Genomic DNA, 26,363 nt, shown 5'->3' on the forward strand with positions numbered 1-26,363 from the left:
AAAGTGCTTTTTGTTGTATTTGTGCAACATGGTCATTTATTTTGAATACATGTTTAATCGAGATATATCGATATATATCGATATATATATCGTATTGCGGTCTCTGCATCGTGAATCGTGATACATATCTATCGTGAGACTGCAAGCAATATTCACCACTAGTGCGCATGCAGGGGGGGGGGGATTTCCTCGCAAATCAACCATTTGTTTTTGAAAGTGCTTGTACAGTAGTGGCTATATTATGTTCTCTCCTCCCCATTAATGGCTGTTGTTCCATAGAACATATTGGCAACTTTCTTAAAGTGAGATTAATTTGGCAGGGTTGAGGCGACTGGGTCTTTGTGGTGCTGGTTTTATCTTGTCTCAGCACATTGGGCTAAGCCTCCAAGCCTGCTGGAATGAAGTGTGTGGATAGGATGTAATGGAAGGGAGGTCACTGGTAGTGTAGTGGTGGAAGTCATTGACTTATTTAGAGAATGTCTTTAATGAAAACCAACGTTTTTCCCAGGCTTGACTTATTTATCCATTTTGTTAAAGGAGCATTCAGTGATTTGGGTGATTTGGAAAAACCCCGGGAACAAGATGTGCACATGCACGCACTACAGTGGGGGGACACGCGACAGGCCAACAGCACACACACCGAGGCCCGCCCCCGCTCGATCATGATTGGTGGAAGGCCCCTCTCTATCCTGATTGGAGGAAGGCTGGGCCACCTAGCCAAAAACGAAACCTAAGGTTTTAACCCCCAGGGCTTAACTGGGGACAGGGAGGAACTCCTTATATGGTCAGCACACTCTATAGTAGGGAGGATTATCACAACAAAACAAAAAAAGTAGTGATATTTGAATTAAGTGAAATCACTGAATATACCTTTAATATTTATTTAAAGGAGCATTCAGTGATTTGACTTAATTCAAATATCACTTATTTTTTCTTTTTTTCTGGATAATCCTCCCTACTATAGAGTGTGCTGACCATATAAGGAGTTCCTCCCTGTCCCCAGTGAGCCCCTGGGGTCAAAAAACCCTAGTTTCAGTTTTGGTGGCGGGTGGCAAAGCCTTCATCCAATCAGGATGAGAGGGGCCTTCCTCCAATCATGATCGACTGGGGGCGGGCCTTGGTGCACATGCTGTTGGCCTGTTGCACTTCCCCCCACTGTAGTGCGTGCATGTGCACATTTTGTTACCGGGGCGGACTGGGTGGTTTTCCAAATCACCCAAATCACTGAATGCTCCTTTAAGTATTTATTTTTGTATAACATCTACAACAGACATTGGGCACAGCATTCATGGTAGTGTGAATACCGATACTTGGCAATAATCGTCGATACACAGGGATCTCAAGCTACATCTGCAGTGGTTGGAGCCGGAGGTGATCTTCCGACACTTCCATTGATACATTTCTAACCAGCTGCCTGTCGGGTAGGACTGGATGACGATATCTATTTTCAGTACCGTTATTTGTGACAGTTATTTACAGACAGATTGGACACTAGGGGCTCCATCGTACGCCATTCTCTATCCGCAAGTAATAAACATTTTCCGTGAATTACGCATTTAGGAGCTTCCACTGTGCGTAAAACGTTATCGTGCGGCCACACAACCCACTATTAATTTTGCCGACACCTATATTTGCGGGTGGAGGTGTGTCTGTAGGCGTGTTGATTAGATTAGATGGCGCATCGTGCGCAATTCCCTCGCTCAGCGCATCACCACATTACGCAGCAAATATGTAATGGATTTAAATCATGTCAAATTCCCCATAATCAGTAACACATGCTGTCAACCAAATGAAAGGCAATTCAATGATAGATGGGTGTCATTTCCAATGTGATTTCGCCATAGTTCAGTGCAAGTCTATTTCATTAATCCAATTTCCCGAACTTTGTCTGTTTTCGCTTGATACCGTTTCATAGCAGCACAACTATTAGCTGTGTTGGTCGTGGAGTGGATGGCAGAAGAGTCAGATACTGGACACAAAACAACCCTCTGTATCTAAAATAAATGTATTCCAAGGCAGCACGCGTTGCTCTTCCATATAAGGCAAGATCCAGGACATAATGGATTATGGATAATAGATCTCTTAAAGGGGATGGCACCTGGCACACTGATTGGTTTAAGTTGCGTAACACCCAAGCCACACCTATGCATAATGTAATGGGTAGCGGAAGTGTTTTAAGGATTTAGGTGGTGGCACAAGATAGCATTTCTTTACGGGGGAATGCCTCTTACACAATACTGAATCCCAAAATGAAGGACATAGGGCTCCTGGCGCCCTAGAGGTGCCAACAACTTTATTGTAGTGCGAACATCAATGTACCTGGAGAGGGTATGGACAACGGCAACGGACATAGATTGTAGCTTTAAAATGTGCTTATTGTGACAGTGTGACACCACGCACACTGTCAATGTTGAAATGAAATGAAATGATTACTATATTTACCCAGGGTATCTGGGCTAAGCTCAAGAACTTGTTTCCAGCCAGGCCCTGCTCATAGAACACATTTCATTGTAGTGGTTCAATGCCTTGTTCAAGGGCACTTCAGCGGTGGTAATTTTAACGTGTCGGACCGCTGATTCGAACTGGCGACCTTCCGGTATCAAGACCACTCAGCAATCCGTTCGGCCACCGCTGCCACAATGTTCTATGCTGTATACATGGCACATGCCTATCAATGGTGCACACTTGAGTATGGGCAGGGGTTGACAGACACTAAGGTCTCAGGGCACTTGCCCGTCGGGCAAGTACATGTCATGTTCTACTTGCCCAAAGGTCATGCCCACTTGCCCAAAAAGTAAATCGTCCATTGTAAAATGACAGGCAAAAATTTGAATTACCTTTTAAATTAACACTTAATATCATACCTCAATTTGTATGCCAAATACCTACATACTAGCAACAGTGAAAACAGCATATTATAGGTAAACAGTGCTCTTAATATGCATTCTACAGACCAGGTTGCCCCATCGGGCAACCTGAATGCAAACTCTACCTGCCCAAAAGTTTTATTGGCCTGCCAGGGGCAGGTGGGCATCCCTTAGTGTCAACCCCTGATGGATAAAAAACAGAAACAACAAACATCCATGCATTTCCGTTATAGTATTGTGATGGCCTTATTTGTTGTATTTATTATATTATAAGAATGATTGATTTAATTTATACATTTGTTCTGAAGTAATTGGTTTTGAATATATTTTTATTTTTTATTTACAGATATTTGGTCTCCTTTGTTTTTGCCATTTTCATGTTGACACTTGGAGAAATAATTCTGGGAAATGAATGTCATGGTCGCACTAAGGGTACAAGAAGTTACATACTACCCTCACCCGAGACGGGGGTGACAGTTAGGCTAATCATGTCCTTTATATTGACTGTAGGCCTACAGTGTACATAGACACTTTATTTGCTTTTTTTTAATGCATCTTGTCTTTTCTTTTGCCTTGTTTCTACTGTACTTTTTTATTTCTTCTTATACTTAAATGTATGCTGTAACCTTATCTGCTGTGCCGCCTCTGGGCGACTGATTTCCCCCCACGTGATAGTAAATCTATAACAACCTGAACTCGTCTATCTACCTGTATAGGTCTCTCTCTGGGCGTATCGTGGGTGGCGTGTGGTGGTTCTTCACCCTCATCATCATCTCATCCTACACAGCCAACCTGGCTGCCTTCCTGACGGTGGAGAGGATGGTGTCTCCCATAGAGAGTGCTGAGGACCTGGCCAAGCAGACTGAGATAGCATACGGAACGCTGGACGCTGGATCCACCAAAGAGTTCTTCAGGGTGAGGACCTGATGGAGATCATCAGCTGGTGAAAAGAGATATGCACGCAGCATACATAGGCGGCGGGTGTGTAAGGCTAGGGAAGGCTTAGCCTTCCCAAAAATGTTGCTGGGTATTTTTTTAATATATATAATATATGTGTGCAGCATTATATAGAAGGCTATTGTGTGTGTGCGTGTGTTGTCGCTGCCCCCTGGTGATCGCTGATCTGGTCATATGATTGGCTACTTGGTAGCCTTTCTATAAACCTCTTCCTTTCAGTCGCTTTGTAGCAAACAGACTAGCGCACGCTGGTTTGTTTTGGAAAACAGCAAAACGCAAAATGGATATAGCCTACGCCCTACGGTCTTTTTCAAGGCAAAGATAAAGTAATTCAGAACTAAGAAGAAGCTGTGAGTCGGCTCGGCTGTCAGCACTCAGCAGCACCACCAGTGACCGCACGGTTCACAGTTCACACCACTGCAGCAACACTGACACGTTCAGTGGAGTGGCTGCTGTCTGTGTGCCGTCTGTGAAGAGCCATGAGCCGGGAGGAGGGGCAGCAACACCGCCGGGTAATCTCCACACTGACTCGAGACTTGAGAAAAAGACCCATATCGGCCAAAATATCCCAAAACAATGCCCGGGGAACTTTAATTAAAAGCTAGATGCAGTGTCTATAATTGGGTCAAGGGTGTTGCTTTCGTGAGCAATGGTGTACGAGATTGGTAATAAATTGGTCAAAGTAACTCATCTTTAGACCATTTGGGGGAAATAAATAAATAAATAAATTTGGGCGGCCTCGCTCGGCCTCGCTCGGCCTCGCTCGGCCGCGAGAGTTTTGGTGGTCAAATGCGGAACTGCAAAACCGAGCGCTCAATGTTAAACCCCAGCTATACACAGGGTTTCCTCGTTATAAATGCAGGGGCCCGCATGCAGCTCCAGCTTTCACCACTACGTCTCGCAGCTTCAACGCTGGCCAGCCTTGCTCGGGGCTTGGTCCGCCCTAAGACTGGGAGGTCCGACCAGGTCATTCCATATAGCAGCAGTGGTTCCCAAACTTTTTAGCTCAAGCTCAACAATAATTTCTGAAAACTATAGCTTGGAGAATGCACTTATACCTCTGTGATTTCTCTCTGTCTGTGATCTCTCTCTCTCTCTCTCTCTGCCTGCCTGTCTGTCTGTCTGTCTGTCCGATTCTCTGTTGATCTCTCTTTCACTCACTCTCGCCCGCCGCGCTGTGCTGTGCGCGCGTCCTTCCAGCGCTCCAAGATAGCCGTGTTTGAGAAGATGTGGTCCTACATGAAATCCGCGGACCCGTCCGTGTTTGTCAAGACGACGGACGAGGGAGTGATGAGGGTCAGGAAGTCCAAGGGGAAGTATGCGTACCTGCTGGAGTCCACCATGAACGAGTACATCGAGCAGCGGAAGCCCTGCGACACCATGAAGGTGGGAGGGAATCTGGACTCTAAGGGTTATGGCATCGCCACGCCCAAGGGCTCCGCGCTCAGGTAAGCGTCTGGCTATTAGTGCAGCCTGCGGATGATTTTTGTGCACATGCTTTTAACCAAAGCCCGTTGCATGATGAATATACTTCACTTGACCACGCATTCATCTCATGCTGTTTGGCGAGAGGCTGTTAATTGCAACACCTGGCACATTTTGCTTCACCTCATCATGTGTTGGCTGTATATCCTCGAAAAACGTCTCACACGAGTATTTTCCTTTAACCTCATAGCAGGTGTGTCTCATACTCTTTTCCATAATGTCATAATAACCCCAACTTGACTTGTGCACGTGTCTGTAGACTCTACAGAGCACTGTATCCCAAACACTGGGTCGCGGAAGGTTTTTTTGGGGGGGGGTCCCTTCATGTTTTGTGTCCTACATTTTGTTTTGAATTATTCTCATTTCAAAACCAAAAATATTCCCCCCAAAACGCTAAATTGTTGATGAATTAAATTCATGAAGAAATCGAAGAAATTCCATGAAAATAAATAAGAAGTAGTGAAAATAGCAGATCTACAAGCTCACAACGTGGCGATTCGTGCCACGTTGTGAGCTTGTAGATCTGCCGTTTCCACTAGTTTGGGTCCTCGGCCAAAAAAACGTCTAATTTCTTGTTTGGATCTTGAGCTAAAACGTTTGGGATCCACTGCTGTAGAGCATTGTGTGTGTGTGTGTGTGTGTGTGTGTGTGTGTGTGTGTGTGTGTGTGTGTGTGTGTGTGTGTGTGTGTGTTGTGTGTGTGTGTGTGTGTGTGTGTGTGTGTGTGTGTGTGTTTGTGTGTGTGTGTGTGTTGGGGGGGATGGCCACCTCCTTCAGCGACGCCCTTTCATTACATCCTGAGCCTTTAGCCTTCCTCAAAGCCCCTCGGAGGATTTGATCTGCTCTGAAGCTTCTCAAGGAGGCCCGCAAACTCACACCTTCATACTGCGCATACAAGTTGGTTCAGACTTGACGCACGCACGCACGCACGCACGCACGCACACGCGCACACGCACACGGAATCTCTCATCCATTATGCATGTAAAACACACCAACGGGGCACTTAGAGCGAGAGCACGGCTGAGGAGGGCGCATCTCGTATACGTCTGCTTTTCCCCACTTATTCGCCTGCAGCGTTCATGTCTTGATTCCCCGAAACCGACAACAGACTTGCAGTGATTTCTCTGCCTCCCGATGTGATAATCAACCATTATGAGAATGCTGAACCACGCTGTGTTTCCATCCACCGAAACTCCAGCTCCCTAATTTATAATTCTTCTTCCCGTCGGAGACAGAGTGTAGTGTGTGTGTGTGTGTGGGGGGGGGGGCATCTGAAGCATTTTAACCCATTTTGACCTGTGATCAGATTCTAAAAATGTCTTCTACATCCTGAAAGTTTTCTGAAAAAGCTATGTTTCTATGTCAGTCGTTCTTCGATTTTTCAAAAATAGCAGACCTACAAGCTCGTAGCGCTATGAGCTTGAAGATCTGCTATTTTTCAATAGCTAAAGCATAACATAATGCTAACACCAAAAGGGGTTCCCGCCCAAAATGGGTTAATCTGTTTCTGATAAGCCTCATTCAATTTAATGAAAGCAGCCATATGGGGAGACTTCATTCAAATTCACTAAAGGATTCATCTCGGGGTCCATAATTTGGTGGGCGGGCAGAGGTTGAAATGGACAGACTCCTAGTGCAGCTTTGGCACCGAAAGCTGCACTCCGGGGCCCCGGGGGCTCTCGATTTACATTCTAACCACAAATTAGATTCCATACAGCAACTCGCACACTGTATTAGTGATAAGACAAGTGGTGAAATTAATGGAATCCCCTGCAATGTACTCTTGGTGGGCTGGGGCGTACAGTCTAGCAGTGGACAAGTGCTGAAGATGGCCTCTTATCTGTCTGCTATGGTGTTAATTACTAGCAGAGCAAGTGTGTGGTATTCAGCCGCTGCCTCCCTGACCCTGGGCATTCACACACACACACACACACACACACACACACACACACACACACACACACACACACACACACACACACACACACACACACACACACACACACACACACACACACACGTCTGATACTGTCAAGGAAGTTGGAGTTTCATTAGCAGATAATAAGACATTTTTTTGAATGGTTGCATTATATTAAAACGAACCGAAATGTAGGGCTTTTGTATTTTTCTTCGTTGTCAGAGGGACAGACTAACTCAGAATCAGGCGCTATAGTGAATGTCCTGTGAATACAAAAAGGCCAGGTTCAATCATAACTGCTCTGCCAAAGCGACGTTTTTAAAGATCACGTAACGCCAGTCTAGATTGGATTTCACCATTGATATTTCAGCGCTCGTCTTAATTGGACCTGGCAGATTGAAAAGAAAACGTGCTCAGTCGATGTAAATGTAACCTATTCAATTCGCAGGCTGTATTAACAATGTCTTTGAAGCGCAGTTTCTCTCACGACTATACTGTTTGACATGTGTACTATGCAGTAATGCCATCCAGTCCCATGAATCCATCCCTCCTACACCTCCCACCCGACATCCATTAGCCTCCAACCAGCTAACCAACTATCATTAAACCAGCAGGTCTCTGGACTATTCATGGCCACACACACACACACCATGATTTCTTTCTTTCTTTCAATTTTGAGTGTGAGAAAGAATTCCAAGGTTTTACCAGCTGAAAAAAATGTTTTCTACAGCCAAAGCAAAGTAAGCAAAGTTACTATATTTACCCAGGGTATCTGGGCTAAAGCTCAAGAACTTGTTTCCAGCCAGGCCCTGCTCATAGAACATTTCATGGTAGTGGTACAATGCCTTACTCAAGGGCACTTCAGCGGTGGTAATTTTAACGTGTTGGACCGCTGATTCGAACTGGCGACCTTCCGGTATCCACAATCCGTTCGGCCACCGCAGCCGTGATGTGGATAAAGGTTGTCTGCATTACCTGTAGAGGAAGACAGAATATCCCCCCATCCAATTATGACATTAGTATTGTACAACTGACAACAAAAAAGGAAAGAAAAAAAAGTACCATTTTTAAAAGGACAATAGCTATCAGTTTATTAGAATCTGTCTTTCTGGTGCTGTGTGTGCAGATGGCACTTCTCCACAGCTGGTCAGCTTCGGGGAAACACGGTACACACACACACTTAATGGAGAGAGAGAGAGAGACAGAGAGAGACAGAGAGAGAGAGAGACATAGAGCAAGAGAGAGTAAGAGGGAGACAGACAACCGTGGTGGAGATGTATTTGGATGTGTTGTTTCAGAATGGTTCAGTGTTTCCTTTCAGTTGTTCAGTGCATTTGGGAACGCACAGTTGGCACACAAGTAAACCTGACAACTTGAACACCGAAGCCCCCTCACCCTTTGGCGCCTGTCTGTCTCCGGACATTCTATCACTATCAGGATTCATTGCTGATAGGTTTGTGTAAATGAACATCACAAACCCCTGGGCAGACGTCGTACGGTGTGAATATTGAAAGGGGAGGTTGCTGTAGCAACGTGAACGCTATAGTGACAACTGAAAGGAGATTACCACCCACACAGCCTGACTTCTGTATCTAAAGCATCTTCACATGCCTGCTCTGCCTCCCTCTGAGAGCCCCCCTGCTTGGTAAAACCTGACTCCAATATGTCCGCCCAGCATTCCAATCCATTACAGATATGCAACTTACATAATATCAGACATGTTGCTGTTTACATCCAGAGCCGTACGTCACCTGCTCCATAGCAGTTGTCATGATCACCACCACCTCCGCAAAAAACAATCTCACTGATTCACTAACGTGTCCCACCTATATAGAGTGTTCTTTTCCCCCTAATGGCTATCATTTGTATTATCATTTTCAAGAAACCCTGTTAACCTGGCAGTGTTAAAACTGAACGAGCAGGGACTCTTGGACAAATTGAAAAACAAGTGGTGGTACGACAAGGGAGAGTGCGGCAGCGGGGGAGGGGATTCCAAGGTCAGAGCCAGTGTGACTAAACCAGCGGGTATAACGCCCGCCACAGTGGGGAGGGTAACCGGCAGCCCACACTGTGACCACCTCTCTGCCAACCCACCTCCACTGTATACCTCTATGGGGAGGAGACACAGCCACAGGGACACGCCCCCATGGAGGAAGCATTCTGCTTCATATCGGCTCCACTTAAGAAAAGGGCAGAGGGAGTAAATCGCCTCTGCGTTAGACACAAAATGACTCTGGTCTCAATGGAGCCAGAGCCTGGATTTGAAACAGTTGGAGTCTCTCGTGTATACAGTGATATCTGAGTGCCGCGTGCATCCATGCATTATGTTTAGCGGCTTTGTGATATTTAATCGGATGTAATCGTTAATTCGGCTGTGTCTATACCTCGATTTGCGGTGTAGCGGATAACGAGAGGGTAAAGCAGTGTGCCGGTTACCCAAAGTGATATAGTAATACACATCTACTGCCTTTATAGGGAGCAAGATAACTAAGATAGATGGAGTATTAATGCATATCACTTTTGACTGATGTCTCTAACATGTAAATGCTCTGTGTGTGTGTGTGTGCGTGTGCGTGCGCGCGCGTGTGCGTGCGTGCGTAAGAGTGTCAGTTTTTCCAATAATCAAGATACAAGCATTAACGTGTATGTGTTGTTTGCTGCTGTTTCTGAACGAATAACATAAAATAACATGGCACGATATATGTTATTTATGTTATTTCCTTTACGGCTGTGAAGAATCCCAGTAAACCTAGCGGTGTTGAAACTCAATGAGCAGGCCGTCTTAGACAAACTGAAAAACAAATGGTGGTACGATAAGGGGGAGTGTGGCAGCAAGGACGCCGCGAGAAAGGTCAGTCTTCCGAACCAGTCCTGTCACCTCACAGCACACCTGAACCCCCCCCGTCCCCCCTTATCCAAAGCTGATCTGACCCCGAGACCCGGCATCAAATTCCTATTCCAGGCCCCGTATACACTGTATCACTCCCTGCAGCTCAATAAAGGGCTCGGCTCATCTCTGCCTCTTCACACTGACGACTGTTTAAGCGTTAGCAATTTGTCGGTCATTGCGATCAGGGCCGTGCGTTGCCCATATAAATAATGCATAACGAGTTGGATAGGTTTATGGAATATGCAGTGATTCACTTGCACTAAAGTTATCAAGCGAGTTGTCTAAAGCCTAATGTCTTGAAGCATAGCGCTTTGCCCCCCCGGATCAATGGCTCTATAAAGCAAATCGCTATGAAAGGATTATACTTTATGAGCAGAGGGAGGTTTTGTCTGCAGACGTGTCAGGAGAGCTCAGTGTGGAGAGAAGCAGACAAAGCCTTATAGGAACACGTTGAGCTGTGACCCTTGCCCTTTGGCCTCTGTAATGTTCCTCTCCCAAGTCTCTCCAGTGTAAATTGGACTGTGTGCATGTCTGGATGCCAAACCCTGTCAGTCAGTCAGCAGGCGTTTTAAGTCATGTCAAGTCCCCCAACCTTATTTCTATTAGCAGTACAGTTGGGTGCCACCGATATTGTCCCTTATCATTTGACCCATTTAGGCCTGACCTCAAAATTTAAAAAAATCCTTCTAAATCCTCCAGTTTTCTGAAATAAATATTTTCATGATTTTTCAAAAATAGCAGACCTACAAGCTCGTAGCGCGCCACTTGGTGGCGCGCTATGAGCTTGTAGATCTGCTATTTTTCAATAGCTAAATTATAACAATGTTTAAAACACCAAAAGGGGTTACCGCCCAAAATGGGTTAACTGTCCTTTTGCGCAGATCACGCAAACCTCAGCAAAAAGAAAAGGACAATATCGATGGCCTCCAACTGTATTTGGTCACAAATGCTTAAAGGCAGTATTTCACTTTGGCAAAACACAGTCCATCCATCCATTTAGTATTTCATTTGAATAATCTAGTCCAATAATAATCTAATATTACACATTGACATTGAGAATAGAGCGTTGCAGTCCCGCCCCCTACGAGGACCCTGCAGGAAATCATTTCCCGTTCATTTTCCTCATAGCCTTTTCAAAACGTATTTATTTAAAGACGGTTGCGCCGCGGACAAAGCCAAGTCGGATCGTGACAAATCATGACAATAAACACAATGTTTTGTGCAGATCAAATAATTAGAAAAGACAATGTCGCGAGACATGGCCAAAGCATTTACGGGGGTCCCCAGCCAAAAACGTTGACAACCCCTGCTGTAGGCAAGCAGAAGTGCTAAAAGGTTATATGCTACCAATGTGAAATACTGTTTATAATGTGGCTTTTATCTCTCCAATTGATACAAAAATTATTCCCTGACCATTTCAGACTGACGAACATTTGAAAATATGCTCAAATATGCCCTTCCACAGGACTCAGATAGGTGGAAGGATTTAAGTTTAATCTTCCCATTACAGAATGTAAATATAGACCTTAATGTAAGTAAATGCAGTTATGATAAGGATTAAAATCTCCAGGCCACTGAAATATGAACTAACTGATCTAAGGCTTTATGTACAGTATGCTATTGCCGCATGAATGCATGTGTCAAATGCATTTTTACTCTTTTTGAGCTCAGCATATTTTATAAGTACTGTACTGTACTGTACTGTACTGTACTGTACTCCCCCACACACATACTGCATATGTGGTTTGTGTACCATTACAAAAATATTTGGCAACTAGTGGCAGTCTAAATGTTTGCAAAAATGTTGTTTAAATGTTTAAATAGATCACATACGGCATAATAACTATTATTATTATTATTATTATTATATTATTATCTATTGAGAATAGTAATATTGGAGTTTAAGCTAATTACTTCTAATAATTGAGTACCACAGACGAATAACAGTCTAAGTCCACACTATTGATCCATAATATATAAATGATAGATAAGGGTTCAGGACAACGAGGCCTTTTCGTGGAGGGGTCAGTCTGAAATTTGGACTTAGACTGTTTTTCGTCTGTGGTACTCAATTGTTCTCATATTTATTATTGGGGGTATTGTCAACACATCGTTTAGTTTTAACACTTTGGATGTATTTGTTTGGTGTATGTTGTGTGTCCATTACTTAATATACTGTCCTGTGGGCACCAAGCAGTATGTGTTTGAGTAATAGAACTTACAAGTATTTCAAAAACCAGTCATGTCCTTTGGTGAAGTATGTAACGGTAAATGTGGAAAAGTGGTAAATGTATAGGTTTACTGGGGTGTCGGTACACGACACCCACATGGTAGGTCAGGGTCTATTCTTTGACTCAGACAGCTCCGTTCTGTGTGCATCGCAAACTAAACTAAACTTAAAGGAGAATTCCATACTAGAAGGCTTTATTACCTCTTTACCAAAGAGGTCCAGGTGTTATTTTGTGCAAAAGCGCATTATTGGCTATTTCCCCTACCATAAGCCCTCAATGAATTGCATTGAATTGCATTGAATTGAATGGGGCATTGGGGAGTTGTGCTAATTCGCTTATTTCCATCGCTCAAAAATCATTTTTTTTGTATATATCCTCTCTTCATAATGTAAATAGTATCCCAAGCGGCACACTTTACTACTTATTTCGATGGAAATAAGCGAATTAGCACAAAAACCCAACCCCCATTGAGGGCTTATGGTAGGGGAAATATTCAATAATGCACTTTTGCACAAAATAACACCTGGACCTCTTTGGTGGGGACGTAACAACTACAAATAAAGGTAAGAAAGCCTTCTAGTATGGAATTCTCCTTTAAACAATAACGTTTGGGAGAGAAAGTTTCCTTTGTCCTTTGTCTGTGTGACCACTGCCCAGCGAGTATATTCACAGGAAGTACTGTTGTATTCCCTCAACGCACTGACATGGCAGAGCTATTCTGCCCTACAAAGCCACAGTACAGCAACTACGTTTTTGGACACACCAACTTATTTGTGTATCCCAACGGTCAAATGAACACCTTGAGGGCTTTAGATTCAAAGGCTGCCGGGATTGTTTATTAAGTATTTGCCCCTTTGATCCATGAGAATCCCCCTGAAAATAGTTCCATGGCTTGTTGTCGAACCGAACAATATGCCACCGTCGCGATCCGGAACAACAGGCAGTGAGAGTTGCTGTAGTCCAGTTGAAACTACCTTTCACTTGCATTGAACTCATTTTCCCAGAAGCTCTTGCACCCCAAAGCACGGGTCGATTTCCGGTTTCGAACGCGACGGCCTCGTCACCAGGAACGAGACAAATCCGCTATTTCTTTTTAATTCTTAAAAACCGGCGAATTAAACACATAAAACAAGCATGTTATGCAGTAGAACGGTTAACCTTCGTGATTTTGGGTGGATAAACAATTACCTCAAGAACATAATATACAATTAGTGTAATATCACTTATTTGCCGATATCTTATTTGGCTGACCAGTTGAAACACTTTTAAACCCAATACCAGCCAATTTGTTTTTGTTTAGTTACTGCACTTTAGCTTTGTAGGGCAGTATTGCTCTGCTGCATTCCTAGGCTATTCCACACTGTGTCTCTCACACGCATCGGTGTCTCACTGAATAATGTCTGTACACCTGTACACCAACTCACGACAGACATCATTGGTAATCGATTATACTGTATTGGGAAATTTCATGACACTAATCAGTCAGAATTAAAAAGAAATCAAATATGTTGCTGTGAAATAAGCCCTATAATCCTTAAAAAATGGACACATGTACCAGTAAATACATTTCCCATTTGTCCCACATTTACTGAGACATACGGTATGGGCCCTATTTTCTCCATAACATCTTTGCCTTTTTTTATAATCTATTTTGAAAAACTTAAACATACTTCAAATAGCTGATTACTACATTAAGACGTTGTGAGCTTGTAGATCGAAAATCTAAAAGGCAAAGAAGTTGGGGATAGTATGAAAATGGGGCCCTATCATGTACTGTATACTGTGTCAGTGTCGGTGTGTGGACGACTACTATGTGTGTCCTCAACTCCTCTCCCCCCTGCTCCTCCCCCCGCACACAGGACAAGACCAGCGCTCTGAGCCTGAGCAACGTGGCGGGGGTGTTCTACATCCTGATCGGGGGCCTGGGCCTGGCCATGCTGGTGGCGCTGGTGGAGTTCTGCTACAAGTCCAGGACCGAGTCTCACCGAATGAAGGTGTCGACCGCGCGGGCCGCCGCCGCCTCAGTCGCCGCTCAGGCGTTTCACTGCTCGGCCTTAGACAGTGGCGACGCCACTAGCGCCCCCTACACTGAGCTGCAGAGCTACGGCCTGTACGCCAACAACGCGGTTAAGATATAAGATGGGGCAGAGCCCGGCCACGGGGTAGGAAACGCCGGTATGATGATGATGATGATGATGATGATGATGATGATGACGATGTTGACATCCTCCTCACCCCTGCCCATCTAACCGTGACCATCACTCACGGCTTCTGCCACAGTGCAAACGCTCTCCTCCCACTGAGCAATAGTCGGCTATCAGACGACCGTCTAAAACCGGGCTATAACTGGTCCAAAAATGTGTTCTGGTATACGGTTGGAGGCCATCGATATTGTCCTTTTCTTTTTGCTGAGGTTTGTGTGATCTGCGCAAAAGGACAGTTAACCCATTTTGGGCGGGAACCCCTTTTGGTTTTAAACATTATGTTATAATTTAGCTATTGAAAAATAGCAGATCTACAAGCTCGTAGCGCGCCACCGAGTGGCGCGCTACGAGCTTGTAGGTCTGCTATTTTTGAAAAATCGTGAAAATATTTATTTCAGAAAACTGGAGGATTTAGAAGGATTTAAAATAAAATTGAGGTCAGGCCTAAATGGGTCAAATGATAAGAGACAATATCGGTGGCACCCAACTGTATACATCTGTTGAAACGACGTTTCAACGTCTAATATAAGCCTAGACCGCTAAAAACCCTTTCATTTTAGACCAGTTATAACCCATTTTTAGACGGCCATTTAGGCTTATTTTAGATGTCTAAAAGCCTGAAAAATGCTCAGTGGGCTGTACTTCTCTCCCTCTGCAGCTCCGTGGCCTTCTTTGATCAAATTATCCGTAACACTAAAAATGGCCCTTTTGCCTGTTTTCACTATTCTGTGTGTAAGCATTCAGCATGCACACTTACAAATGCCTATATGAGCACACACAAAAACATAAATGGACACATTTACACATGAACTATATAGACAATACATGCACACTTTTACATTTTGTACAACACGGGTAGAAATGCAAAATGTACAACGTTGTACAAGGACATTTTGATCAAAGTGGTACATATCTCCTTCCTCTGCTAATCTCTAATCTTCTCCCTATGCTACTTTCGCTGACTGTCTTGCAACGTAGGTCCCATAGTAGTTGTACATTGTATACAGTATCTGTATCCCATAAAGGCGCCTGCCTTGGTGCAGATTCCATGTTTCATCTCTGCTTTAGCCTCAACTACTTTCTAATGTTAAAAAAGAGAGACGATCCAGGCACTCAAAGTTAAAAAGAGGAAAGCGTTTCTAATGTTGCTTCTGCCGGACCTGATAACCCCCTATGATAATAATCAGACTATGTATAATTGTGACTGTAGGTCGCAGATTACTATGAAAACCCAGTCAGTCAGTCCGTCCGCCACGCCTCGTGACAAGCTCCATATATGGTCGTCAGTCCGTTGTACAGAACTCTTGTCAAACTCTGCACCAAGGACCCGAGGGAGTGATGTGGGAAGTCAAAGATCCATAGCGCACTAAACCCATACAAACATTGTAACATATCATTACAATCTAACTTTTTCCTTGTCCTGTAAAATTGGGCTAATCTGAGCTGAGCTGTGTTTCAATGACGTAATATTTTGTTAAAAATGATTTGCACTTTCACTCGTGTAATAAGACTTTGAGTACTTAGAAAAGTGCTATATTAATCTATTATTATTATTATTAGTAGTAGTAGTAGTAGTAGTAGTAGTAGTAGTAGTAGTAGTAGTAGTAGTAGTAGTATTAAATACTTAACAGACAACATTTTAGAAACCAAACGTCCTATAACATGTGACAAATAACAGTATTCTTCTAATGCTGCACTACTTCCTTAACCCATTTTGGACTGAGGTCGATTAAAAAAAAGGCTTCTAAATCCTAACATTTTTCTGAAAAACCCATGTTTCTATGTCAGTGGTGCTCAACCTTTTTCATGTCAAGGACCCCCAGAATTATCTCTATTGGGCCACGGACCCCCATCTCAAAATATGTAGTTCCAGGGACCCCCCAGAAGCAAATATTTTAGTTAAAAATGTTCGCTCTGAAATATATATTCAAGTCGAGTGGCGCTAACACTAAAAATGGCCCTTTTGCCTGTTTTCACTATTCTGTGTGTAAGCATTCAGCATGCACACTTACAAATGCCTATATGAGCACACACACAAACATAAATGGACACATTTACACATGAACTATATAGACAATACATGCAGACTTTTACATTTTGTTCAACACGGGTAAAAATGCAATTGTACAACGTTGTACAAGGTAGAAAGGAAATTTTGATCAAAGTGGTACATATCTCCTTCCTCTGCTAATCTCTAATCTTCTCCCTATGCTACTTTCGCTGACTGTCTTGCAACGTAGGTCCCATAGTAGTTGTACATTGTATACAGTATCTGTATCCCATAAAGGCGCCTGCCTTGGTGCAGATTCCATGTTTCATCTCTGCTTTAGCCTCAACTACTTTCTAATGTTAAAAAAGAGAGACGATCCAGGCACTCAAAGTTAAAAAGAGGAAAGCGTTTCTAATGTTGCTTCTGCTGGACCTGATAACCCCCTATGATAACAAGTAAGACGCGCGAACGCGGGAAGCGAACGCAGCTCGTAAATTGCAAAAACAACAATTAGAATAAATTACGTAATTTTGTAAGGTTTTTTTTAAGTTCTCTTTTTTTGTGTTTAAGTTTTTTTTTTAAGTTAAGTTTTGTTTAAGTTTTTCTTTCCTTTTAAAGTTTTTCCTTTTTAAGTTTTTTTTTTAAGTTAAGTTTTTTTAAGTTAAGTTTTTTTTAAGTTTTTCTTTCCTTTTAAAGTTTTTCTTTCCTTTTAAAGTTTTTCCTTTTTAATTTTTTTTTAAAAGTTTTTGTAAGTTAAGTTTTTTTTAAGTTAAGTTTTGTGTGTGTGTGTGTGTGTGTGTGTGTGCGTGCGTGCGTGAGTGTGTGTGTGTGTGTGTGTGTGTGTGTGCGTGCATGTGTGTGTGTGTTTTTGTGTGTGATACAGCTGCGCCCTCTGGTGGTGGGCGGGTGGTGTTACAGCGTGACACACACACAGACACACAGACATGATCTGCTGGGTCTCATAGTAAATGCTCACTGCGTTCGCAATCACTGCGTTCGCAATAATCAGACTATGTATACTTGCGACTGTAGGTCGCAGAATACTATGAAAACCTAGGCAGTCAGTCCGTCTGTCACGCCTCGTGACACGCTCCATATATGGTCGTCAGTCCGTTGTACAGAACTCTTGTCAAACTCTGCAGGCGTATCACCAAGGACCCGAGGGAGTGATGTGGGAAGTCTAAGATCCATAGCGCACTAAACCCATACAAACATTGTAACATATCATTACAATCTAACTTTTTCCTTGTCCTGTAAAATTGGGCTAATCTGAGCTGAGCTGTGTTTCAATGACGTAATATTTTGTTAAAAATGATTTGCACTTTCCCTCGTGTAATAAGACTTTGAGTACTTAGAAAAGTGCTATATTAATCTATTATTATTATTATTATTATTATTAGTAGTAGTAGTAGTAGTAGTAGTAGTAGTAGTAGTAGTAGTAGTAGTAGTAGTAGTATTAAATACTTAACAGACAACATTTTAGAAACCAAACGTCCTATAACATGTGACAAATAACAGTATTATTCTAATGCTGCACTACTTCCTTAACCCATTTTGGACTGAGGTCGATAAAAAAAAAGGCTTCTAAATCCTAACATTTTTCTGAAAAACCCATGTTTCTATGTCAGTGGTGCTCAACCTTTTTCATGTCAAGGACCCCCAGAATTATCTCTATTGGGCCACGGACCCCCATCTCAAAATATGTAGTTCCAGGGACCCCCCAGAAGCAAATATTTTAGTTAAAAATGTTCGCTCTGAAATATATATTCAAGTCGAGTGGCGTGCTACGAGCTTGTAGATCTGCTATTTTTCAATAGCTAAATTATAACAATGTTTAAAACACCAAAAGGAGTTCCCGCCCAAAATGGATTAATCAGAGACATGATGAAATGCTCTTTATGCACAAAGAAAACATGAGACGAGGACTGATCTTCTCCGTGAGTCTCTGTGAGTTTGTAATGAGACACCTGATCCATATGCTTATGAGATGGTACTCCTGATCCATATGCTTATGAGATGGTACCTTATTAGGCCAGTCTCGCCTTTCTTCTGTTTGGGTTTAAAGCCAAACAACAGAGCAGATCCAATTAAGAGTGCTCCATAAATCTCCGGTCCCCCACGCAGTCCAAACCGGTTGGACTGAATCAAGCTGTCTTTGCTGAAATCTAATCCCTTGTAGAAATGAGACGTAGGTGGACCGGGGAAATAACACCGCAACACACATACGTTGCACACGGGCGCGCCACGCACACACACACACCGAACGAGAGACACAAATTGCATCATTAGCTCCAATTTTCGGGCCCACTGGCTTCCACTGTAATAAACTGAAGAATGAAGCAATAAAACCGATGAGTGACGCTCGCTTCCTCCCCCCCACCCACCCCCCACCCCCCGCCACACACACACTCCTGCTCTGCTCCGCTTGTTACCAAATGTGGATGTTGATGTATGTCGTCCCTTGCCAGAGAGTGGCGCCCAGAGTTACATGAAGACAATGAAAGCCAATGCCCTGTGACTCTTAACGCATTTTGACCTGAGATCAGATTATAAAAATGTCTTCTACATCCTGACAGTTTTCTGAAAAAGCTATGTTTCTATGTCAGTCGTTCTTCGATTTTTCAAAAACAGCAGACCTACAAGCTCGTAGCGCGCCACTCGGTGGCGTGCTATGAGCTTGTAGGTCTGCTATTTTTCAATAGCTAAATCATAACATAATGCTAACACCAAAAGGGGTTCCCGCCCAAAATGGGTTAAGCTTAGTTTATAATACTCCCATCGTACGGCGGCGGCGCTTGCCAACAAGAACTGATCTTCCAGGCTGTTCCAGTTCTTATTGGCAAAGTGACACATTAGGCTTTCACAACTCACGCCAATTCCTAACGGCAACAACACGCTGAGGTGCATGGCGTCATTACAGCTGCTGGTGCTCATCTATTCATTTAATAAGAGGCTATAAGACCGCGAGGAGACGCATGTCGCTGAAACATACATTTGATGCTGTCATCTGTGTTCTCATACAACAGAGAGCCCCGTGGGCGATTACAAATCATACTCTGTTTACTCCTTAAAGGGGAATACCACTAATTTTCAACATGTCATTAATATACCTTAGAGGTGTTGTGTGGAAACAATAAAAAAGTCCCTCCCATTCTGTGTTTCCTAGAAAAATCGTTAACAAAAAAATCATTAACATGGTGAAACACATCTTGATGACATCATCAAGATGTGTTTCACCATGTTAATGATTTTTTTCAGACCTCCAGTTCTAGGAAACACAGAATAGGGGGACTTTTTTATTATTTCCACACAACAGCTCCAAGGTATATTAATGACATAGTGAAATGTTGAAAATGAGTGGAATGCCCCTTTAACCCTAATCGGTGCATTCGTTTTTCCCTGCTCCTATGGGGATAAACATAAACACATGTCTATGGTTCAGATCTAGCCGACAGTCAAAGCATACATAACATGAACCCTAACGTGATGCTGTGTGTGTGTGTGTGCGCGCGCACGCTTTCCCGCCCAACAGCAATCCATCAACGACGCCCTGCGTTGCTCCACGCTGACGAGGATGGTGAGCGGCATCGACGGAGGAGGAGGAGGAGGAGGGGGAGGGGGCGGAGAGAACGGACGCATCCTCGCCCACGACTTCCCCCAGGGCGTCCAGACTCTGCCCTCCTGTATGAGCCACACCACCAGCAGCAGCATGGGACTGGGCGCCTCCGGCATGTGATCACCACCAAGCCAACCAGACTCTGGGGGTGTGTGGCTGGGCTGTGGCGGGGGGGGGGGGGGGGATTTCTTTGACATTACAAACAAACATGGCTGCCCCAGTTTGACCCCCTCCAACGCTCTCTGCCCCCCCCACCACCACCGCATATATTCCCCCTGGCTGTGGATCTCTGCCCCCCCCCCCCCCCCCCAAAAAAAAAAAAACAAAAAAAGAAAACCGACCCGTTCCTTATACTGCCAAAATGCACTCTCGGACTATTCGCTGACTATTGTCGACTTTGAACCAACAACAAACTTCCATGTCTTATGTTGTTTCCATTTAGGTTTTTTTTTTCCACCAACAAGACGTTTCAAAAATAAATACACAAAATAAGGAGGACGAGGAAGGAAAAAGGAAGATGTGCTGCAATAAGGAGGTTTTTGACTTTTTTTCCCCCGATGTCCATTCATGTTGAGACGATAAAAAAAAACAATGGGCGAAAAGGTAGAAGAACAAACGTATGCTTGCCGTGCCGTTGTATACGGAATTGTCGATTTCACGCCTACTACGTGTGCAATGTTCTCACCTGCCCCGCTGGTCTACTTCACCCACCTACGCGTTATCCAGTGGCGTGCACAGATAGACACTAGGGGGTGCTAGAGCACCCCCTGCCCTTTTGGCAATGTGCCCTTTTGAAAAAGAAACGAAAAAAAAAACATTTTTTTCTCTTTTTTTTTTTTGATTTTTCAAAAATAGCAGATCTACAAGCTCATAGCGCGCCACTCGGTGGCGCGCTATGAGCTTGTAGATCTGATATTTTTCAATAGCTAAAGTATAACATAATGCTAACACCAAAAGGGGTTCCCGCCCCAAAATGGATTAAGGCAACCGGCCGGTTCCACGCGCTGCACAAGGTGCCCTTTTTTAACTTGAGCACCTGCCCCTCTAAATGTCTGTGCACGCCACTGGCGTTATCCGAGGGCTGCATCGTGTGACCTTCTTTCTTCGCTAGAGGAAGTAAAAAGAAACGCTTTTTACAGTCACTAAACGAGGAATTTTACATTGTGTTGAGAGAGCCTCTCAACACAATCCTCCGTTTCCAGAGGACGCCATGCTCTGAATCACTCATCCAGTCGTCATGGTGTTGTGTACAGTTTACATTGTGTTGGTTTTGCGCAAAGAGCTTCGTCAAAAAGTTTGTTGACATAATTTGTCCTCCATACAGGGTTAACCCCTGTTTAAATCTGAGATTAACTAGCCTATACGACACATACATTGCTGCTACGTCACCATTTTAACACACCATGCCTTGTCTTTTTGTATAGATCGCATTGTGCATTGTGTGCGCGCGAACGCACACACCACACACATACACGCACACATTAGCCATTTTGGTTCAGTAGACGTCTTGAGATACTAGACAGTTTACTGACCACGACGAGACTATCATTTCAGTCTGATATGAGCTTCAATATTGACCGTGACCTGTATTCAATATGAAGAGAGACGAGGGAAGCAACGTGATGTATCCATGCATTCATCTGTGGCTACAGTACAGTATGTGCAGTTCTGAGTGACCTAACACTGTATTTAGTTCTCTGACGGTCATACAGCCACTGTTTGCAACACCTGCTCAACTACAGCATCAGAACCAAGGTTATAATGGTTTGGGATTTCTCATTATACATTTGTTTTGACCAATTTTCTTCTAATTAAGTTAGTTTTTAGTTTTAGTTTAGTCAGGTGCAGGATTGAAAAGGGCCAGAGTAAGTATTGTGTAATAAAAAAATCAAGAAAATATATCATTAAAAAAAACTTAAACTAACATTCTGTCTATCATTTCAGTTAGTTTTAGTTAGTTTTGTGAACACAATACAGTTTCACAATTAAGTTATCGTTTTTCTTTTCCTTTTCTAGTTTTTATTTAGTTCAGTTAACGACAATTCGTTTTTTTTTTCGTTCAGTTTTAGTTAACTATAATAACCTTGATCAGAACTTCCTAGAACTATTCTCACAGCACTTTTTCTATAAGTCTGTCCATCCTTATACTGTGATGTCTTTTAAGTATGTGGCTTTAATGATGCAAAATGCAGCATAGCTATACTTTCTCTCGCTAGTGGCATATATCCCCTGAAGATTGTGTGAGACTTGTCAATGGAAAGCATAGGCCTCATTTCCATGTTGCTAGCTGGCTTAACCCATTTTGGGTGGGAACCCCTTTTGGTGTTAGCATTATGTTATGCTTTAGCTATTGAAAAATAGCAGATCTACAAGCTCATAGCGCGCGAGTGGCGCGCTACGAGCTTGTAGGTCTGCTATTTAAAAAAAATCGAAGAACGACTAACATAGAAACTGATCTCAGGTCAAAATGGGTTAAGAAGTCTAGGCATGATTTAAATGCGGGCCAAGTGTGATGGACACATTTACAACCACTCTGGGCCTGGGCAATATCAATCATTCTTACACCCTTGTAACGGTGTCATGAGGTGTTTTAATATTGTGTTGTGATAAATTAACACTACAAACTAAAGTCATATTTCTGAAACACACAATTAGAATGCCATCTGAAACTGAGGGGGGTGGATTCACAAAGAACTGATTGCGGCCACTGAGAGCACCGTTAAATGCGCATTACTTGTACCAGCTATCTGCCCTGTCTTTAAGTTCTATTCCCAAAAAGGCACTGTACAGATTATATGCCAGCGTTACACACCATAACGTTTCAGAGCTGCAAAAAACGCACAATCCTTTTGTGAATTCACCCCTAAATGTTCTAGTTCCATGCCGTATCTACAGTGCTGTAAACATAACATATTGTTGGTCATATTTAGCAATAACGTCTCCTGGCTATCATGACCTCTGTTCCTATATTTCCCAGTATCTTTAATCTCATAATCTATGAACTGTGAGTATTGACACTACGCTCACAGCAATCATTGCATAATGCCTAATTTTCCCTAAGAACTCTGTCTTTCAGCTCGTGTCAGGTAAACAGATTAGGGTGACAGACTATGGAAGGGAGTAAGTAGTGAGATGTCACAGGATGCAATATTATTATTATTCTTTTCCTAGGATGACAGGGGAAGACATGAATATTTAATTAATTTGTCCTCTTCGGAGTTATCCAATAGCGTTTATTTTCATTTTGACATTGTGTTTGGAGTGATCCAGTCACCTTCGTGTTCATTTTGAATCTTGATTTGCATGGCAGATAAAAAAATGTTGATGTTTTACATTTCATCAAAACAAGGACATGTTGAATGTCAGTGTTTCTGAACCATGAATCCGTTTCATATCAACATTTCTCGATGCGGACCATGCATGTCAAACTCATTTTCAAGATTGATCATGAAGTTATGACTGATTCCCACATGATCTGTATGTATGCAAGTCTGATGGCGGCGCGTCGATGTGTGTGGCCGGGTCACACCGCTCCGCTATCGCCTCGCTCGGGGTGAACCTCACGGGGCTCGAGGCAGCTTCTGGTGGCGCACGCCGCACGTGACTTGCTTGGAAAGTGATTAGATGGCCTCGGTATCCAGGCTTTTGTTTTCGTTCACTGAATTGATGTTAACTGAAATGATACCGTACCCCACCCCTATTATGTACATATAACAGGCTCTTCTCTCCTCCCCTGGTGGAATTGTATGTTCTTCCCATAATGCCTCACTGTATAGTAGGCCTACCTAAATTGGTTGGGAACACATCACATCTTGTACCTTATTCCTTCGTTTTTCTGCGGTTGTGGTTTTCCTTTTTTTTGCAGTTGTATTAATGAAAGGCTCAGCACAATGCTCTTCGGCGGAGGGTTTACCTTTGGAAAAGTCTTTTATATGCCATATTATCTGATTTGTAAAGAAAAACGCCATGTTTGTATTAATGGATGCGCAAGCGCTGCAGAGTTTCACGACGTGTTGCAGACTTTGAAGGGGGTAAAAAGACCCAAAAAAATATGAAAACAGAAAATGAATAATCTGCAGTAATGTATTTTAAACCCGTTCAAACCGATCTCTAATTGGACATAAAAAAATGTTTTTTCATTTCTAGACAAAATCCTGTGGGTGTTTCATTTTAAAGCGTTTGATTTATCTTTCTTTTTTCCTTTACTGCCAGAAACTAAGTGACAAACTTTGTTCGCCCTGCAGAGACCTCATTTCTCTCTTTAAACATTACTGTTGAAACATGTTTCTGAACTTGGAAACAGCAACAACAACAACAAAAACCTGATGGGAAAAATAAAACTTTATTACTAGGTTAAAAAAAGAAGAAGAAAAGAAAAGAAAAACAAAAAGATCGCTAAGAAACGGACTTTTGTGAAAAAAAAAAAAAAAGTTTTCTAGCCAAAGTGTCTCGGAAGGAAACCATGCTTTTGTAACTCAATAAAGAAATAAACTCTGTTCATTTATTTGCCTTTTTGTTTTTGTCTCAGGGGAAGGACGTATCTCTCTCCATGTTGCCTGCATCAAATGGGGCACGCCGTTAGACATTTGTTTTAAAACGTGTCGACTTGAGATTTGGTTTTTCCAATTTCCATTAGCCTTACAGATTGTATCATGTTCATTGTAGTGTATGAATAATTCACATACATTTAAGGTGGAAGCATGTTCAAGTAACCCAGTTTCAGGGGAGAGCTTTGTGGTCGTCGACTCGCCATACCCCCCCCCCCCCCCCCCATTCTCACACACACACACACACACACACACACACACACACACACACACACACACACACACAGACACAGACACACAAAGCTCCATTTCCTCTGCATAAATACAGGATGGGAAATCTCTACAGTATACAGTATAGTGAAAGAGAGAGAACTAGCTCTTGGCTAGAAAGATAGGGGGAGACAAACATTTGAATGGAAGCTTCATCGACTAATGTAGGCATATTACTGATTTGTAGGGAGTAGATAACTATGATTAAAGAATGCTCGTATACGTGCGACTTGCGTGCTTGCATGCAGGGTTCAATTTGCTGGAAAAGATGGGGATATGATAGGCCTATCTTGTATTCCTGTTGCTAGTCAGACAGAATTTAAATGAATGCATTTCCTTTTGTGAAATGTATAGACTGAATTATAGAAAAATCTGATGCCAATTACTTACATATCTACATTTCCAAAAAGGCATGAGACCTATGGGTGTTTAATTCAGTGTTTGATTGGTTGATTGATTGATTGATTTATTAACAGATTGGAGAATTACAGTACATTTCAAGCACAACTCAATACAAAATTGTTAACTGACACCATAAAGTATTACACTTGTTTACAATAGAGCCCACCATGTTCAATTCATCATAACAATTAGAGACGTACAAACCCTCCCGCGCACTCAGATCAGCCAACGCGGGGAAGCCGAAAGTACCTTCACTAAAAACGCCGGGACAACGCTGCACGTCCCAAACTCTTCTCCCTTCTGGCTCCAAAACTATGGAATGCACTTCCCATTACAATCAGAACTGCAGTCTCACTCCCAATCTTCCGCCGTACGTAGTCTGAAAACCCACCTTTTCAGACTCCATCATGGCCCGTAGCACTTGCCCTAGCCCCTTAGATAGAACTTCATGTAGACTTATAGCATTTTATACATGTTACGTAGACAGCACTAGAATTGCATTTTCTGTAGTCATAGCACTTTATAGTATATATGTATAGTATAGTACTAGTCCTTACCCGTTCTGAATATATGAACAGCAAATGATGTTCAGTGTGGGTAATCTATCTAATAATTTAGCGATCGCTCGCCCGCTGTCTATTTTGCGAGCAAAATAGACAGTGGGCGAAACAACTCAAGTTACGTGGAAAAGTGTGTCCCAGTATTAATCTGTGTCCGTCCCAACATGCATTTCACTGGTGACCCGGAAGCCGTCCCAACATGCAGGAAGTATTCTGACTGACTGAAAGACAGCGGACAGACAGACAGCGACCGAGCAAAATAGACAGCGGGCGAGCGATCGCTAAATTATTAGATAGATATGTATAGTTTAATTATATAGATATTCCACTGTTATGTTCTTAGCTTACGCATGTTTCATGATAATGTGATGTATTCCTATGCTTTTTGTTCTTGCTTATTGTAAATCGCTCTGGATTAAGAGCGTCT

At 42.9% G+C, this 26,363-nt stretch overlaps 1 protein-coding gene across 1 annotated transcript in view; it reads left to right on the top strand.

The window, feature by feature from the left end:
• Window positions 1-20,277, top strand: part of LOC306923767 (glutamate receptor 1-like) — a gene marked incomplete at both ends in the record, with an annotated part of 128,799 nt that extends 108,522 nt beyond the window's left edge. The window contains 5 exons of the mRNA XM_079502060.1: window positions 3,584-3,782; window positions 5,025-5,272; window positions 9,109-9,223; window positions 14,207-14,341; window positions 20,074-20,277. Coding sequence (XP_079358186.1) covers window positions 3,584-3,782; window positions 5,025-5,272; window positions 9,109-9,223; window positions 14,207-14,341; window positions 20,074-20,277 — 901 coding nt within the window. The remainder of the gene's footprint in view (window positions 1-3,583; window positions 3,783-5,024; window positions 5,273-9,108; window positions 9,224-14,206; window positions 14,342-20,073) is intronic.
• Window positions 20,278-26,363: the final 6,086 nt, after the last annotated feature.

Source organism: Electrona antarctica (assembly GCF_951216825.1).
Source record: "Electrona antarctica genome assembly, chromosome: 1".
Taxonomy (NCBI): Eukaryota; Metazoa; Chordata; class Actinopteri; order Myctophiformes; family Myctophidae; genus Electrona; species Electrona antarctica.